The sequence below is a fragment of the Stenella coeruleoalba genome (assembly GCF_951394435.1).
Source record: "Stenella coeruleoalba genome assembly, chromosome: 4".
Taxonomy (NCBI): Eukaryota; Metazoa; Chordata; class Mammalia; order Artiodactyla; family Delphinidae; genus Stenella; species Stenella coeruleoalba.
Window position 1 is genome coordinate 136551192 of NC_137149.1, and position 15322 is coordinate 136566513.

Below are 15322 nucleotides of genomic sequence, written 5' to 3' on the forward strand. Positions count from 1 at the left end.
AGTAAAATTACAGAGCAGTTGGAGGATGGGGGTTGGAAATGTTTAGCCACTGAACTTCTGCCCTGAACTTTCCCTTCTGTGATAAAAACCACGAAACCAGCCATTAACGGAGCCCCCTGTCAGCACTGTACTGTGGGGCACTGGTCTTCTTACCCCTCGTGTGCATAGACAGAAGAATAAGCAAGGCAATGTGAAGCTGCCAGTTTAGTTCGTCCAGCCAACCCATTGCAGCAGGAGAGTCGTCAATGTGACCCGCCTGTTTAAGCCTCCTGTTTCTTGCCTTTCCTTCTTTCAACTGAGACTCCTCTGCTGCCACTCTTGTCAGAGCTTCCGGCAAGCCTGCAGCAAGCCCTAGACAGGACCGTGAAAGACAAGCCTGTTACAAACTGGTTCTGTCACCACGGAGACTTCAACTGATCACCTCGTGGGGAGGACAACAAAGGGTGGTGAGGACCCCGAGCCAGACTGTTTTCTTAAGAAAGGAGCCTGACCCAGCTGCCCACACAAGGGCCAGCACAGGCGGGACTTTGCTCTGTACTGGCCTCGCCAAAGTCCCCGCACCTCCCGGGCAGCTGTGGAGAGATTCCAGACCGACACACACCTATGCTTTGCCGACATGCAATTACTTATTTCTTCTGCTAAGGTTTTTTTTTCTCTGCTAAGGATTGTAAGTCCGTGGGAACTGTCGACAGACAAGGAGAAATAATTTTTTTTCTTTGATAAAATGATAGAAATATTGCAACACATCCAAGTGTTATGGCATTTTCTCACATGACCTCAACATTTAAATAATGAGGCAAATGCCTTTGAATCAAATGCACAGATACAAAAAAGGGTCACTTGTAAAAAGCCATCCTTAATGAATATTTCAGTTAGGCTACTCACTTAAATTAATTAATTTGAAATGACTATAGTTTGAAGTTTCCTATATAGAAAAAAAAGAAGTACTGTGAACTGAACCAATTTTATTATGTGAATAAAACCAAGGTAAGTTATTCAATTTTTTTAGATGTTAATTATAATTGTGCCTCAATGTAAACTATGAACATTTTGTAATATTTTAATTTTCCATGAGATTCTGAGTGACCGTTTCCAGTACTAAAGAACATCTTAAAGGGCTATGGGTTTTGCTCTGGGAACTATCGATAATAAAAGAACAGCAAGAAATATAAATGAATTGTCAGTGTGTGTAGAAACTACACTATCACCACAGATACAAACAGAAGTACTTATTAAACCTAATCCATCTGCATGATAAAGGATTTATGAGTATGAGAGCAGAGACATAGCTCCGTGGTTATATCTAAGGTAGCATGAGAATGTGTTTACTTGAAATTTTAAGAACTATTTTCTTGGGAAAAAAATCTCTGCTCGCTTCTCCTTTTTAAGAGACATGCCTACCCCTCCACACACACACCAGCACCTCGCAGCACCACCCTAGTAGGTGGCATTCAAATCTATTCTCCAGTTTAAAGTAGTTCAACAATCGCTTTTTAGGATTTAACCAATACTACTATCAATCCAACACCCTCAACTCAGTTTCATGAGATGGAATTTAACAGAAATACAGTATTTTTAATCACATAAAAAATTTTGGAATATCCTAAGTTTAGACTACACGTTTTGCATTTCACAGAATCCATGAAACTTACTTGTCAGGAAAATATAAGTTGGGGGTGCTAAATGAGGTAGTCTTTAGCTAAGAAGGGAAACTGAGGCACACTAAAATGAATAAGAGTGATCAGGAACAGAGGGGCAACATAAGTGAACCGCACACAAAAATCCAGCTCTACTGCTTGAATCTCTTGTTCAAACCTTCTATATTCGGCTCAGGGCCACATCACAACATGGCTCCCCTGCCAATCTGGAACCCGGCCTTGAGCTCCAGGGCGAATAGTGAATGGCTAAAATGTGGACAGCTCTCGTTGCTCATACTTTCCCAATATGGGCATCCATGAACGGTTCACAGCATCAAGAGAGAAGAGTTTCTCTCTCCCCAGAATCCTAATTCAGGTCAAAGCAATCCACATCAGCAACTATTTCTAATTTTGTACTATGTGCTAGCTGAAGTACACGTGCTCAAGAAGTTTACAACACCACAGAAAAGGTACTATATATGCAATAGAGAACTAAGTAAAAAAACATCACCTATTTTAAGATGAAGTGTCTTCAAATGGAATGAAGATAGAAAATCGGAGTAAGGGATGGATTAGACTGGGCCAAAACCTGGAGGCAGAGCTGAATGCTAAAATATGAATTGCATTTATACAGAGACAGAGTAGATGAAAAGAGAGGAGATTGTGTGAGCAAGGACTAGAGGTAGGATTAAATATTTCATTTGTGCAACAGCATGAGAAGAAAAATCTTACTGGAGCAGACAGCACCTATTAGTAAATGGTTGGAGAGAAAGCTGGACAGAGTGGAAGCAGATTGTGCCGGACTCCGAATGCAGGTTACAACGTTTAGGCTATATTATATAAATAACTAAAAGGCTTTTGAGCATGGACTGGCTTAATGAATTTTTTTTTAAAAAAAAAGGTTTAAGATTTCAGAATATAGGATGAGACTCTGAACCTAAACTTCCAACTACGTGAGTAGAAGTCAAAATTATTGATAGAAGTGTGAGGAGAGGTTTCCACTGAGTCAAACTTTTTGGTAATACAGATTTCTTTTCTCACTTATACTACTACGAAATTCAAGAGGTAGCCCTATTAATTCCCTTTAATATATGCTGCGTGCCAACAATGAAGGAGATGTTCTATAAAATGCATAATTAGATTCCAGACAAATAGGCTCAAAAGACGTTTAAAAAAATCGTATAATGTAGATCAGAAATCTGACTTAGCAAAAAAAAAGAAAAAGAAAAAAAGAAAATCCAGATTTGCGTATGATTTAGCGCACTCACCTTCAAGTCCACACCAAATGAGGCTTCAAAGAAAGCTCTGAGAGAGTATCAAAAGAAAGGTCGCAATCTGAATATATACACGTGCGAGGGGCAAGGAAAGAGAAAAGAAAGACTACAGATAGTACTACCAATATGAGTACGACATGCCGTTGCTATATATCGTTTGTAGAATTCTTACACAGACCCACTCATTCTAGGTTTACGGAGTCCATGTTGTAAAGTAGAGAGAGACTCTATGCTATCTGTATAATCTTGAGCAAATTACTTAAACTCTCTGGTCTATAATCTGCTCATTACCTAACTGTTAAAATTGTTATACAGATTAGACAAGTAAATGAACAAAAACTACTGAATACAGTGCCCAGAACATAGGAGGACATCAGAAAATGGTCAATTTCCTGACAACTCTCACTAATCACTCTTCTGCCCCTTGACCAAAAAACCCTTATTAACAATAAGCTTCTTTAATGTAACATTTGCCAAATTGTTCCTGTCATAAGTAATGTGATCACTAAAACAAGGACACGTTTTTAAAGTTCATATTATACCCGGAAAGACAAATACTTAATAACTTTATTTTTATTTCATTTATTAAATTATCATATAATTGAAGCAGAAATATATGAAACAGTTTTAAAGTATGAGACTACCTTTTTAACAACATCGATTTGTGACTTATTTCTACACAGAACCCTCCGTATATACATACATATATGATTTTATGTATATATACAGCTTTTTAAACTGTATTTGGGGGACTGTGTCTAGTGAATGGGATACAAGAACATTAAACAGTACCTGCCTTTAGGACAAAACCTACCCTGTAATGGGTGAAGACAAACATATAATCAAATAATGACAAGGCAATACAGTGACGGCCTGCTATGTTGAGGGAATGTGGAAAGTACAGCGCATAAACAAAGATTAATTCTGGCCGGGGATGGGGATTGGACTTGTGGGGAAGAGGCATTTGAACTAGCTCTTCAAAGATAAGTAGGAATTCACTGGGTGAAGAGAGGGCAAAGGAATCCCAAGCAAAGAGAACAGACAGTACAGACATTTATGAGCAAGAAAAAGAGCAATGTTTGCAGAGAACATGAGATACCGGATATGCCTGGAGAGCAGCGAAACTGGGCTAGAAAAGCAGACTGGGAGACGTTGGGAAGGAAGGGCCTTCCAGCTCTTAATTTGATTTTGGTTTTATCCTACATACATAGGAAGCAATGCCTTGGTTTCTGGAGGCGTCTGCACAGTTTCCATTGTGTGAAATGACTGCAACTACTTCTTGAAGCTGATTACATGTCAAAAGAAACTAGTAAAGTTTTTGAGATAAGGTGAAGAATATCTTCCTTTTATATAAGAAAATGCAACAATATCCTTAATAGTCTTCATGAGAAAAATAAGGTGAGTGCTATTTTCTTTAATACTTGAAGATTTCTGCTAATATTGTTTGGAACAACATTTGCTTTTAAATTAAACTTCTGTTCAAACACAGGCACATAAAAACAACTGTTATTTCCTTGTTCCTATTAGAAGCTATATGTAGCATTTTAGGTCCCTACCATCCTATAGAGTTTTGCAGTAAAACAGTTTTCAAACTTTCATACTCGTTGTGCAAAGGATAGAAAAGCGTGTTCAGAATTGTACTGGTTAATCCATTTTGTTGTTCTCATTTTCAGCTATACACTTACACAACGATATAAAAAGTTACTCCATTACCGGAGAAAAAATAAACAACAGAACTCAAGTGTACAAAAGCTTTATTCCTGACTTGGAGTTTACAAATGCCACAACTTCAGGCTGCTTCGGGCTGCCTCCTGCCTCCCCACCCCGTTCTGATCTGCAATCTTCCACATCAGTAGTCATTAACAGCCCAAGCTCCCTTCAGCTGCACAGTGAAAGACCATCACATCATTACAAATAAACAATCCCTTCCTCCCTCCAAGGAGTGACACATTATTCTGAGCACGTCTTCTCTCTGCTTTCGTTGCTCTGCCAAGGTCTCCCGTGAGTGGGAAGGGGTAAAAAGAGAGAAAAAATATCCCACAACTTGTCTAAAGCATGTAGAGGATGATTTGTGTTCTTACTTACGGGATATGATTGTCACTGTTGATCTGCTCTCAGGCCTAGATTACATGTGATAAGGGCTGACCTTCTTTAAGTATTCACACATTATGCACTCATGGAGAGCAGGCAGGACACAAAAGTCCTTCAGATGTTCTGGACATCAATCAAGTGCACAGCATGAAGCCTGCCAAACTTTTCTTCCATTTACTCAGGGAGAGGAAGGGGGAGTCCAAGACAGACTTAATAAAGTTTAAAGCTATGCCACAGTATATTTGGGGAGACCATTGTTATTAAAAGGGTGCTATTTGAAAAAAAAATTCTCTATAGTTACCACTAGCAACAAAAAAATTCACACACAAATAAAAAGAGACAACCACATTTCACTTCAGCTTTAAAATTTCAAAACCTTTACTTATAAACCAGGTTTCAATGACTTTAGCAGATTGATTTTTTTTTAAATAACTGTTCAATAAGGATATATATAAAAAATTAAAAATATGAATTTTTATAACAACCATCATCACAAACTTTTTGAGGCGTTTGTAAAAGTAGGAGAGTATTTGTTATGAAATACTCTCAACATATCTTAATGTGAACTAAACACCAATCAACTGCATAAACCATTTTTACCTAATACAAATATGATTATTATTAATAGGCTACAGCCCCAATATTATGAAATAGACATGATAATATCTTCTGATATACGCTTTCAATGTTGGTCTTTTATCACTGCTACTCCCCACAACTCATTAAAGGTACTTGAGACAGCTTTTGAAAGAGAACAAATAAGCCCGAACTTTATTGTCCTGAAACGCCACAACACTGTGTACTTAGAGCGCATAATTTGACCATGAGCACAATCAAACCCATTAGAGCAAGATGTTTCATGGAATTTTCTAACAGAATGATATCTCAAATCTAAGACAGTATCATTTACCTAGAGATTGCAGAGTTCTTTTTTAAAGCTCATGTCAGCCTGTGAACATAACAAGGATGTGTATAGACTGCACATAAGAAGACTAGACACAAAAAGCAATTAACGGTAGAAGAGAATTAAAGGCAACTTACACAATTAAATTACCAATGAAAATTAACAGTGAATTTACCAAAACAAAACAAACTTCCAGACTGCCCCAGGACTCCTAAACCCCACACAGGCATAATTCTGTTCAGGTAATACCTGGTTTCGGTGTGATTCAACTAAAGGCTAATAAAGTCACACTTGTACACTAGTAATAGGGAACCAGGTAATACATAAAATCTGAGATTATTCTCTATGTTATTCACTATAGAGAAATCCATCCCCTGGTCAACATGATTATCTCAGACCAGAAGCTAAAACTGAATGGGAGGGTGATGTCTTGACAGGAGCTGGAAAGTAAGGAACGCAGAGATGATAAATAGGTTATTTCTAGATAGATGATAGGATGCTGCTGCTAATGATGATACATGCCACTTGGCAAGCTTACTGTCTAGGCACTAGGCTATGTAGTTACTGTGTAGGCACTAGGCTATGCACTAACATGCACTGCCTCACTGACCCGCACTGCCTCCTGTGCAGCAAGCAGTATCGCTCCCATTTACAGACGAGAACACTGAGCGTGCCTGAGTCAAGGAGGCCCGGAACTAGTTAGGTAGATAAGATCAGACACCAGTACTTCATTAGCTAGGGACCCATATGCTTCTGCTCTGCAAGAAATAACTGGGGCAGAAACAAGCCACTCAGTAGACGGAGGACTCAGAGACACTGGGGCTGATGAGATTCATTCAGGGAACATGACTGCCAGAAATGCTACAGGCTGGAGCAAAAGAGGGGTGAGATACCCTCGATCCCAAACCTGTCAATTCAGAGGAGGGGGACAACTGACAGGGACAATAGACACTCTGGGAGCCACAGCAGTGAATTCAGAGGTCAGGGGTTTCAGATCCAGTAAGAGATGCAACTTTCCCCTAGCATGTATTAGTGGTTTATAAAAAGTATATTAATTATAATTTTAAAACATATATTGTCACTCATTTAAAGCAGTGTCTTGTATGTATCTTTTTAACTTTTCCAGCAGCCCTTCAATGCAGGTATTATCAACCAGTGAAGTGACTGAGGTGAGTGAAGCGCCTCAGAATTCAGGGAAGAGTTGTTTCCCTTGAGTCGGCCTGTGCTTCAGCAGGTATAGTGAGGCAGCTCTGCGGACTCGGTAGAAAGAAAAAGTAGATGAGCAAAGTCACCAGAACTGTGTAACATACTCCTCTCTCCACCAGATGACTGTGAGGTTGTTTTAACAAAAAAGCTGTTTTCTTCACACCATGAGAAGGCTGCTGAGACGATTTACTTTGCCCCACTTACAAGGAACTGTGTGAGAAAAGGGCTTTTGCTGTTTAACACTTTGGCCCCAGACTCTTCAGTATTAAAGTTATGCACCAGGTAAAATAATGAACCACAGAAGCCACTAACTTGTCTTACCTGAAGCTCTATTCCAAAGGATATTATCTTTTTTATCAAATTAGTGCTAAAGCACCCCTAAGCAGAAAATAAAAACCTCTAGTACTTCTCTGCATCTCTTGCTAGCCATTATAAAAACCTGAACACAGTTTCCATTAAAAATCAATTCTTGGACTTCCCTGGTGGCGCAGTGGTTAAGAGTCTGCCTGCCAGTGCAGGGGACACGGGTTCAAGCCCTAGGCCGGGAAGATCCCACGTGCGAAGGGCAAATAAGCCTGTGCGCCACAACTACCGAGCCCACGTGCCACAACTACTGAAGCCCACACACCTAGAGCCCGTGCTCCTCAACAAGAGAAGCCACCACAATGAGAAGCCCGCACACCACATCGAAGAGTAGCCCCCTGCTCACCGCAAATAGAGAAAGCCCACGCGCAGCAACGAAGACCCAACACAGCCAAAAATAAGTAATAAATAAATTTATTTTTAAAAAAATTAAAAATCAATTTGTAAAGAGGATTAATATCACTCTACTCTTATTTCGTCCTAGAGTCAATTGTGCATTAATTTCATGCAAATCCAACTTGAACTGATATTAACTAAATTAAAAATTGATTTAAGGCCCATTAAGATGACCAATCTGATTTAAACAGTCGCCAAAATTTCCACTGAGTCTTCAGTGTATCTCATTAGCGCCTCCACCGAAGGATGTGTAAAGAAAAAAAGGGAAAGAGAGGAAGTTCAAAAGCAATAGCTGCTCTTTTAGAAACGCTTGTTTAAAAAGGATGTTCGATTTTTCATTAAAATGATATGTATATAATCAGAAATTGACAATTGAACAAGAAAATGTTTACTTCACTCTAAGGCAAAAAAAAAAATCCCATATAAATCATTCATCATAGTTTACCTTCTGCCTCTTCAGTAAAGAATCTTGCCTCACTCTGCATCTGTTATGTAACATTATCTCTTTGTATTGGTTTTTATATTATCTCTTTCTGGAAGTTGTTACAAATAAAAATAGCCTAAGAAAAGCAAGCTTGAAGTCTTGAATTGTACAAGAAGTTTTAGTTTAACCCCATAGTGGGCTACGAAAAAATATCAAAGAGCTGTCAGTCCTCGAGTAGATGCTTATTGATGTCCTTGCGAAGTCCTCATGGTGGTTTACAAGGTCACATAAGAGGTGGCTTCCAAATATCTCACTGGGCACCCTCTCCTCCTATTCTCCCTGTTCCTCATTCTGTTCCTCAAATGCACCTTGCGTGTTCCAGCTCAGAGCTTTGTGTCTCCTCTTCCTCTGCCTAAAACACTCTTCCCTTAGATACGTACTTAGCTTCCTCCATCACTTCCTTCCAGTCTTGGCTCCATTCTCACTTCGATGAAGCCTATCCTACCACTCCTCATATCACTACAACCACCCCCATCCCCAAATCTCTACTTGTCCCTACTGGACCTCTATTCCCAACATTCTAATGAAATTCTTCTTTCAAAGGTCAACAAATCCAATACATTTTTCGTATGCTGCCTTACTTGTTTTCCCCACTTATCACCTCTAACCACTCTAAAATAACTTACTATATTTATTGCTAACTGATTCCCTCACCCCTCTAGCATGTAACGACCCCACGGGCCTGGTCTTTGCCCATTGTGTTCACTTGGATACTGCAAGCACTTAAAACAGTGACTATGCAGTAGGTGCTCGATAAATCTTTTTTTGCAAGTATTTCCTTTGACAAGCCTTATCTCTCTCTTCCTAAAGTACCTGACCCTTACTGCCACCTTACTCTCATCCCAATTACTTTTTCCTTATAAAGCTCTATCTTCCCTCTGAATTCTACCTGCACCATTCTAATGAAATTCTTTCAAAACTCAACAAATCCAATGAATTTTTCTTTAGTCTTTATCCTTTCCATCCCTGGGCAACATGAGGCATTGCCTCTACTTCCCTTTTTAGAAGGCTCATTCATTTAAAAGTAAATTGAACAAATACAATACTTGCTAGAAGCTCTTCCTTTGGTTTTCATAATGAGGGCTTTACCCATCCAAGTTTCTTCCTCTCATGTTCATATAAACATAGATAACCATGATTCTTTCCCAACGATCTCTTCTCTCAAATGTGTTCCTTTGTAACGCCCAGACTTTAGCTAATATCATTTCGACTACCAGACTAAATCTTTTTTCTGAACCGCCACCCAGCTATTTCCAACTACCACAGCACAACTAAGTATTACTACTACGCCTACAGCACTCCAAATTCTACCTCTCCCAGCTCGGTGGATGTTACCATACTTTCCAGCCACCTGGCTTTAAGAGCCCTTCTCAATTCCCACGTTTTGGGCCTTTTCCATTTGATTGAGACAGAACTCTGCCAAAACAGAAGGTTAAAAAAAAAGTCACAGACTCACTTTCTCCACCTCTCCAGCAGGTAGGACATGACTACATGACTGAAATCTTCCAAATCAGATGTACCTCTCCCAGACTTTACATGAAGCTAACGAAGACCTCAGGGCATCCGTTCTGACCAGCGCTGGTGGGAGCAGCAGCTATGTTCATTCTCCACAGGCTGCAACAGCACCAGGTCTAGGGGCAGCATCTGGATCGCGCACTGACGATGTGAGCAGGGTAAGTGGTAGGGTCTATGCCAAACTGTGGTGACGATGGTGTCCTTATTACAAGATAAACGCTGGGCTGGAATTTTAAGTACTGTTCTAGGCTATGCCTCTTCCAAACCTGGTTCTCATTTCCTCCTGGAGAATCTGTGAACTAGCAAATATCCTCTTAACAACTTTGTTTTCTGTGTAAATTAATCATAGTTGGTTTCTGTGGCTTTCAACTGAGAAATTTTGATGAATATACCCAGGAAGACCCAGTTGATTCCCTCAGTAGAAGTAATTGTTTCCTCTTGCAAACTTCCAGAGCACTTTACTGGTACCACTTCTATGACATTTATCTTATTATTTTACCCTGTGTTATAACTATTTATGCCTACTCTCTTCCTCACAACACTTTATATTTCCTTAGGGTGAGGTGCCTGTCATTCATCTTTATCCTTTTACACTTCCTCCTTGTCTACTTCAGATATCTTTCAAAAACAAACAAAACATTGTTTGTACATTCTTTCTGCCTCAGGAAGTTGCCCTAAGTCCCTCCTTTCTGTGTTGTTGATCTGACAACGTTCCACCATTCCATTCTTGGAATTACCTTCAAGATTAACTTATTTAGTAAGTGTCTGGTGCCTCCCCAAGATTCTGTCTCTTAGGTGCTTACCTCATTTCCACGTGCTAAAGGCCCTTTTTACCCTCTGCTCCAGCAGTATACACAGAGCATCAACAAGGTTGCCAAGACCATTCAACAGGGAAAGGACAGTCTTTTAAACAAATGGTGTTGGGAAAACTGAATACCCACATGCAAAAAGTAAAGCTGGACTCCTACCTTATACCATATACAAAAACTAACTCAAAATGGATCAAAGAACTAAACATAAGAACTAAAACTATAAAACTCTCAGAAGAAAACACATGGGAAAAGTTTCACATTACTGCATTGGGCAATGATTTCTTGGATATGATTCCAAAAGGGCAGACAATTTAAAAACTAGATAAATTGGACATCAAAATTTAAAACCTCTGTGCAACAAAGAATACAATCAATATCATGAAAAGGCAAGCTAGGAAATGGAAGAAGACATGCAAATCATATATCTGATAAAGGGCTATTATCCAGAATATATAAGAGTGACTAGAACTCAACAACAAACAACCCAATTAAAAAATGGGTGGAGAACTTACATAGGCATTTCTTCAAAGAAGATATAAAAATGGCCAACAAGCACATGAAAAGATGCTCAACATCAGTAATCACAAAGGAAATGTAAATTAAAACCACAATGAGACACCATCTCATACCCAACAGGATAACTACTGTCAAAAAAACAAAATAAGTATTGGGGAGGATGTGAAGAAATTGAAACCCTTGTGCACTGGTGATGGGAATGTAAAATGGTGCAGCTGGTATGGAAAACAATATAACTCCTCAAAAAATTATAAATAGAATTACTTTATGATCCAACAATTCTACTTCTGGATAAATACCCAAATGAACTGAGAGCAGAATTTTGAGAAGATATTTAAACATCCGTGTGCATAGCAACATTATTCACAACAGCCAAAAGGCAGAAGCAACTCTACAATAGATGAATGGATAAAATGTGGTATATTCATATGATGAAATATTATTCAGCCTTAAAAAGGAAAATCTGACACATGCTACAGTACTGATGAGCCTTAAAGACACTATGCTAAGTGAAATAAACCAGTCACAGAAAGATAAATACTGTTATACTCATATGCTGAAGCCATAACCCTCAATGTGATGGTATTTGAAGGTGGGGCCTTTTGGAAATAATTAGGCTTAGAGGAGGTCATAATGGTAAGGCCCCCATAATGGGATTAGTGTCTTTATAAGAAGAGGAAGAGAGATCTGAGCTAGCTCCATTGTGTTCTCTCTCTCTCTCTCTCTCTCTGCCAGGTAAGGAGACAGCAAGAAGACAGCAATCTACACACCAGGAAGGGGGTCCTCACCAGGAAGTGAATGTTCTGGCATCATGATCTTAGACTTTCTGGCCTCCAAAACTGTGAAAAATAATTGTCCATGGTCGTTTAAGTCACTCAGTATAATGTATTATGTTACTGAGTTTCAACTTTGCGAAGATGAAAAGAGTTCTAGAGATTGGTTGCCCAACAATGTGAACATACTTAACACTACTGAACTGTAACATGTAAAAATGATTTAAGATAGTAAATTTTATGGTATGTGTATTTTACCAGAATTAAGTTTTTAAGGTTTTTTTTTTTTAAGGGAAAAAAACAAAACAACTTTTATTCAACCCAGGCTTGCAGGATACTGTATCCCAGCCAGGGTGATTCAGAGAGTTGATTTCCTACTCCTGCATCATTCCCATCCTCTACAATGCTGTCAACAGTGATTAGCGGGTTAAAATCCTGCAGTGGCTCCATAATGTCCTCTCTGTAGGATCCAAGCACCTGCAGACAGAAGCATCTGCCCTGCCTCATTCTCCAATTCCATATACTCCCACCAATCTCCACGTACTCCATGTTCCAGCTGTAACTGTATTTCCAACCGCAATCTTCTCTTAAACGCCCACTTCTCTCTCAGCTCTCTGCAATTAAGTTCAACAAGATTTCATTGAACATGCACTATGCATTGAGCATTGGGAGATAGGACATATAGATTAATTTACAGAATGTTTCTATTCTCAAGACCTTAAAAGTCTAGTGGAGGGACACTCATAAACATATCCCTTCTACTATGAAAAGGTTATCTATACTCTCAAGGAAACTCATCATAATTCTGAGCTTTAGAATGTTTTAAAGATACACTGTTGGTAGCAAATGTGTGCCAAAAGTGTGTGTTTCAATGTAAAAAAAATTAGGAATCCATTATTTTCACTGTAGGAATTCCATGTATAAACCAAAATTAATAAAAAAATTGAAAATATTAATATGAAATTTAAAAAGTAAAACCCAAGAGGTGTGTGTATAAATATATATGAATATATATATTTATTAACATGTAATTATGTGTCAACACTATAACATTTTTATAGTAAAAAGGAAAAACTGCAGGTACATTTCTTAATAGCCCATTTATCACTTTGAACTTAGGTAATTTTGCCTCTTTACTGGTTTCATAATTAAAGTTTCTCCTGCCATTTAGAGTAAACACAATTTCAGCCATGGGAGACAAGAATGACCAGTTCAAGTTCAAGGGTTCACTGCACGTGAATATCCGTAAATGCCCCTTGACAGTCTTGGTAGTATAATGAACCCTGCAATTACTCAGCAGGCCATCACCACAATACATGAACATAATGCTTCCAACTTCAAACAACAAAACATTATACAAATAATACCAACCAACTGTTACAGTTCACATGGGGCTTTTGGAAACTAATGAAATTGCAACAGTTCCTCTTAAACCTTTAAAATTTGCAAAGAGTTTTGCTTTACTGAGCTACACTTAGGGGAAATAATTAATACAGAAAGGTGTTGGCATTATATACAATTGGGAGATGCCAATTAGCAAAACCCTCCTTCAAAATGACACCAGTTAATTCCCACGTGAGCCCTCTGAGTGAAATAGCCTCTCTCTTCAACAAATGCCAGTGCCTCATTGTCTCTAGGAATGTCTCCAGTCATCCTACATATAACCTCCTGGGGTAAATGCTTCTGGCCCTGCCTTCCTGTTGCCTCTTCACTGAAGAAATCATCTTCATTAAGTTAATTCATCTGAATAATAGCGTGCTTTCGTTTACCCTGGTGGCTCCTCCACTGTGGTAAATTTACTTCTGCAAGACAACCTGACAACAGCAAAAAGTATCACCCAGTAGAAAGTAACACACAGATAAAAGATCATTAATTATTAGCACCCTTAAGAAAAAGTATAGAACATATCAGACAATGTATGTGGACATGTGCATAAAAGTAGGCATCTCATCTCCCAACTTAATTATCTGAGTGATTTGGAGATTAAAGTACAAGACTGAAAATGAAAAAAATTATATTCTATTTAAGATAATCCATTTTAACTTATATTTTCCCAGTCAATAAGCTGAAGACTGCTGATGTGCAAAGCACATTGTAGTATAGATAATAGGTAGTAAGTTCACGATTTTTAACTTGGTAAATAGCTACCCTGTGTTATTTTCATCACAAAGGGTTTATTGTTACTGTGGACATCTTCAGAGTAGGCTTGACATGATGGCTCAGCATTTATCATCCAGTTCAAAAGGAAAGATGAATAATAAAGCAAGCTGGGTTTCCCTCTCAGAACCACATACTGAGGAAAAAGCATGTAGGATCTGGTCATGAGAAATGGAGAAATTTTGGTTTCCCCCCCCTCCATGTTTTTAATCAGATAACTTCAGATAACTGGTTGAACATTTCAGACCCCAAGAGATTAATCTACAAATCAACTAGTATTGCTACTTCTAATTTTATTTTTGGTTTTTTAATAAAGTGAAACACATGAGAAAAAAATAAGTTAACTGAGAAATAGGTTCTCTAGGTTTGGAAACAAATATTTCTTTTCATTTTGTTTTACAAACCAAGCTAAGGGGTCTTCTGACCCTAAAAGAGTACTACTCCTTTTTTAATTGGCCACAGAGAAAGAAGCAATAACCTGGACTATAGATAACTTTAAGCATTTAGTTAAGAAAAATCTGCCTTTCATTTTTAAAAGTACAGACTTTATTTATATATATAAAACTACAGCACACTTCACCACATATTTTTTAAAATGAGATCCAGAATAATCTGATGATTATTATTTTTATCTAAAATAATATAGACATTATGGGGAAAACTTTTAATGTTATCTAGAAATTATATGAACATTAATTTTTTTTCCAAAAAATGAAAAAAACTAGTAACAAAACTGAGAACACAAAATATAAAGTACCTGACATAAGAAATGGTGAGAAATCATGCTTAAAGAGAATGGAGTAGTATGGACACAAAGTTATTCGATAACTTTACAAAGGTACAGCTTTACAAGAATGTTCTGAGGTCTATACCTTTGTGTAATATTAGAATTGTTCCTCACGTGATCATTTGAGGTTGAACTCCTCACCAAGATTACAGAATCCAGTAGAAGATGTGTATGACGAAAATGCTATAAATTAAAAGACTCAAGTATCAACCTCCATATAATAAAATTATGTTCTATAAAATGAGCAAAGATGTACTATACACAGTGATTATACAAGCGGCCCTGATGTATAGTCAAGTGTACTTGTGACACATGAAAATGCAACCATAAATCTATTGCTAGTCATGATAAAACCTAAACAAATGTTTAACAGTTACATTTGCTATCTTAAAATAGGTTATCAGTAC

At 38.1% G+C, this 15322-nt stretch overlaps 1 protein-coding gene and 1 long non-coding RNA gene across 12 annotated transcripts in view; one reads left to right on the top strand and one right to left on the bottom strand.

Annotated features, from left to right (window-relative positions):
- The window catches only part of BMPR1B (bone morphogenetic protein receptor type 1B), a gene marked incomplete at its 5' end in the record, with an annotated part of 419903 nt that overhangs the window by 116794 nt on the left and 287787 nt on the right, over positions 1-15322 (bottom strand). The window contains one exon of one of the 11 annotated variants that reach the window (XM_079921145.1): positions 154-226. The exons of the other annotated variants lie outside the window; for them this stretch is intronic. Coding sequence (XP_079777271.1) covers positions 154-226 — 73 coding nt within the window. Of the gene's footprint in view, positions 1-153; positions 227-15322 lie in introns of those variants that run through there. 11 annotated transcript variants of the gene reach the window in all.
- LOC307186232 overlaps positions 3853-15322 on the top strand; it is a 31020-nt gene continuing 19550 nt past the window's right edge. The window contains exons 1-2 of the long non-coding RNA XR_013828281.1: positions 3853-4309; positions 9832-10028. This is a non-coding gene — a long non-coding RNA (uncharacterized lncRNA). The remainder of the gene's footprint in view (positions 4310-9831; positions 10029-15322) is intronic.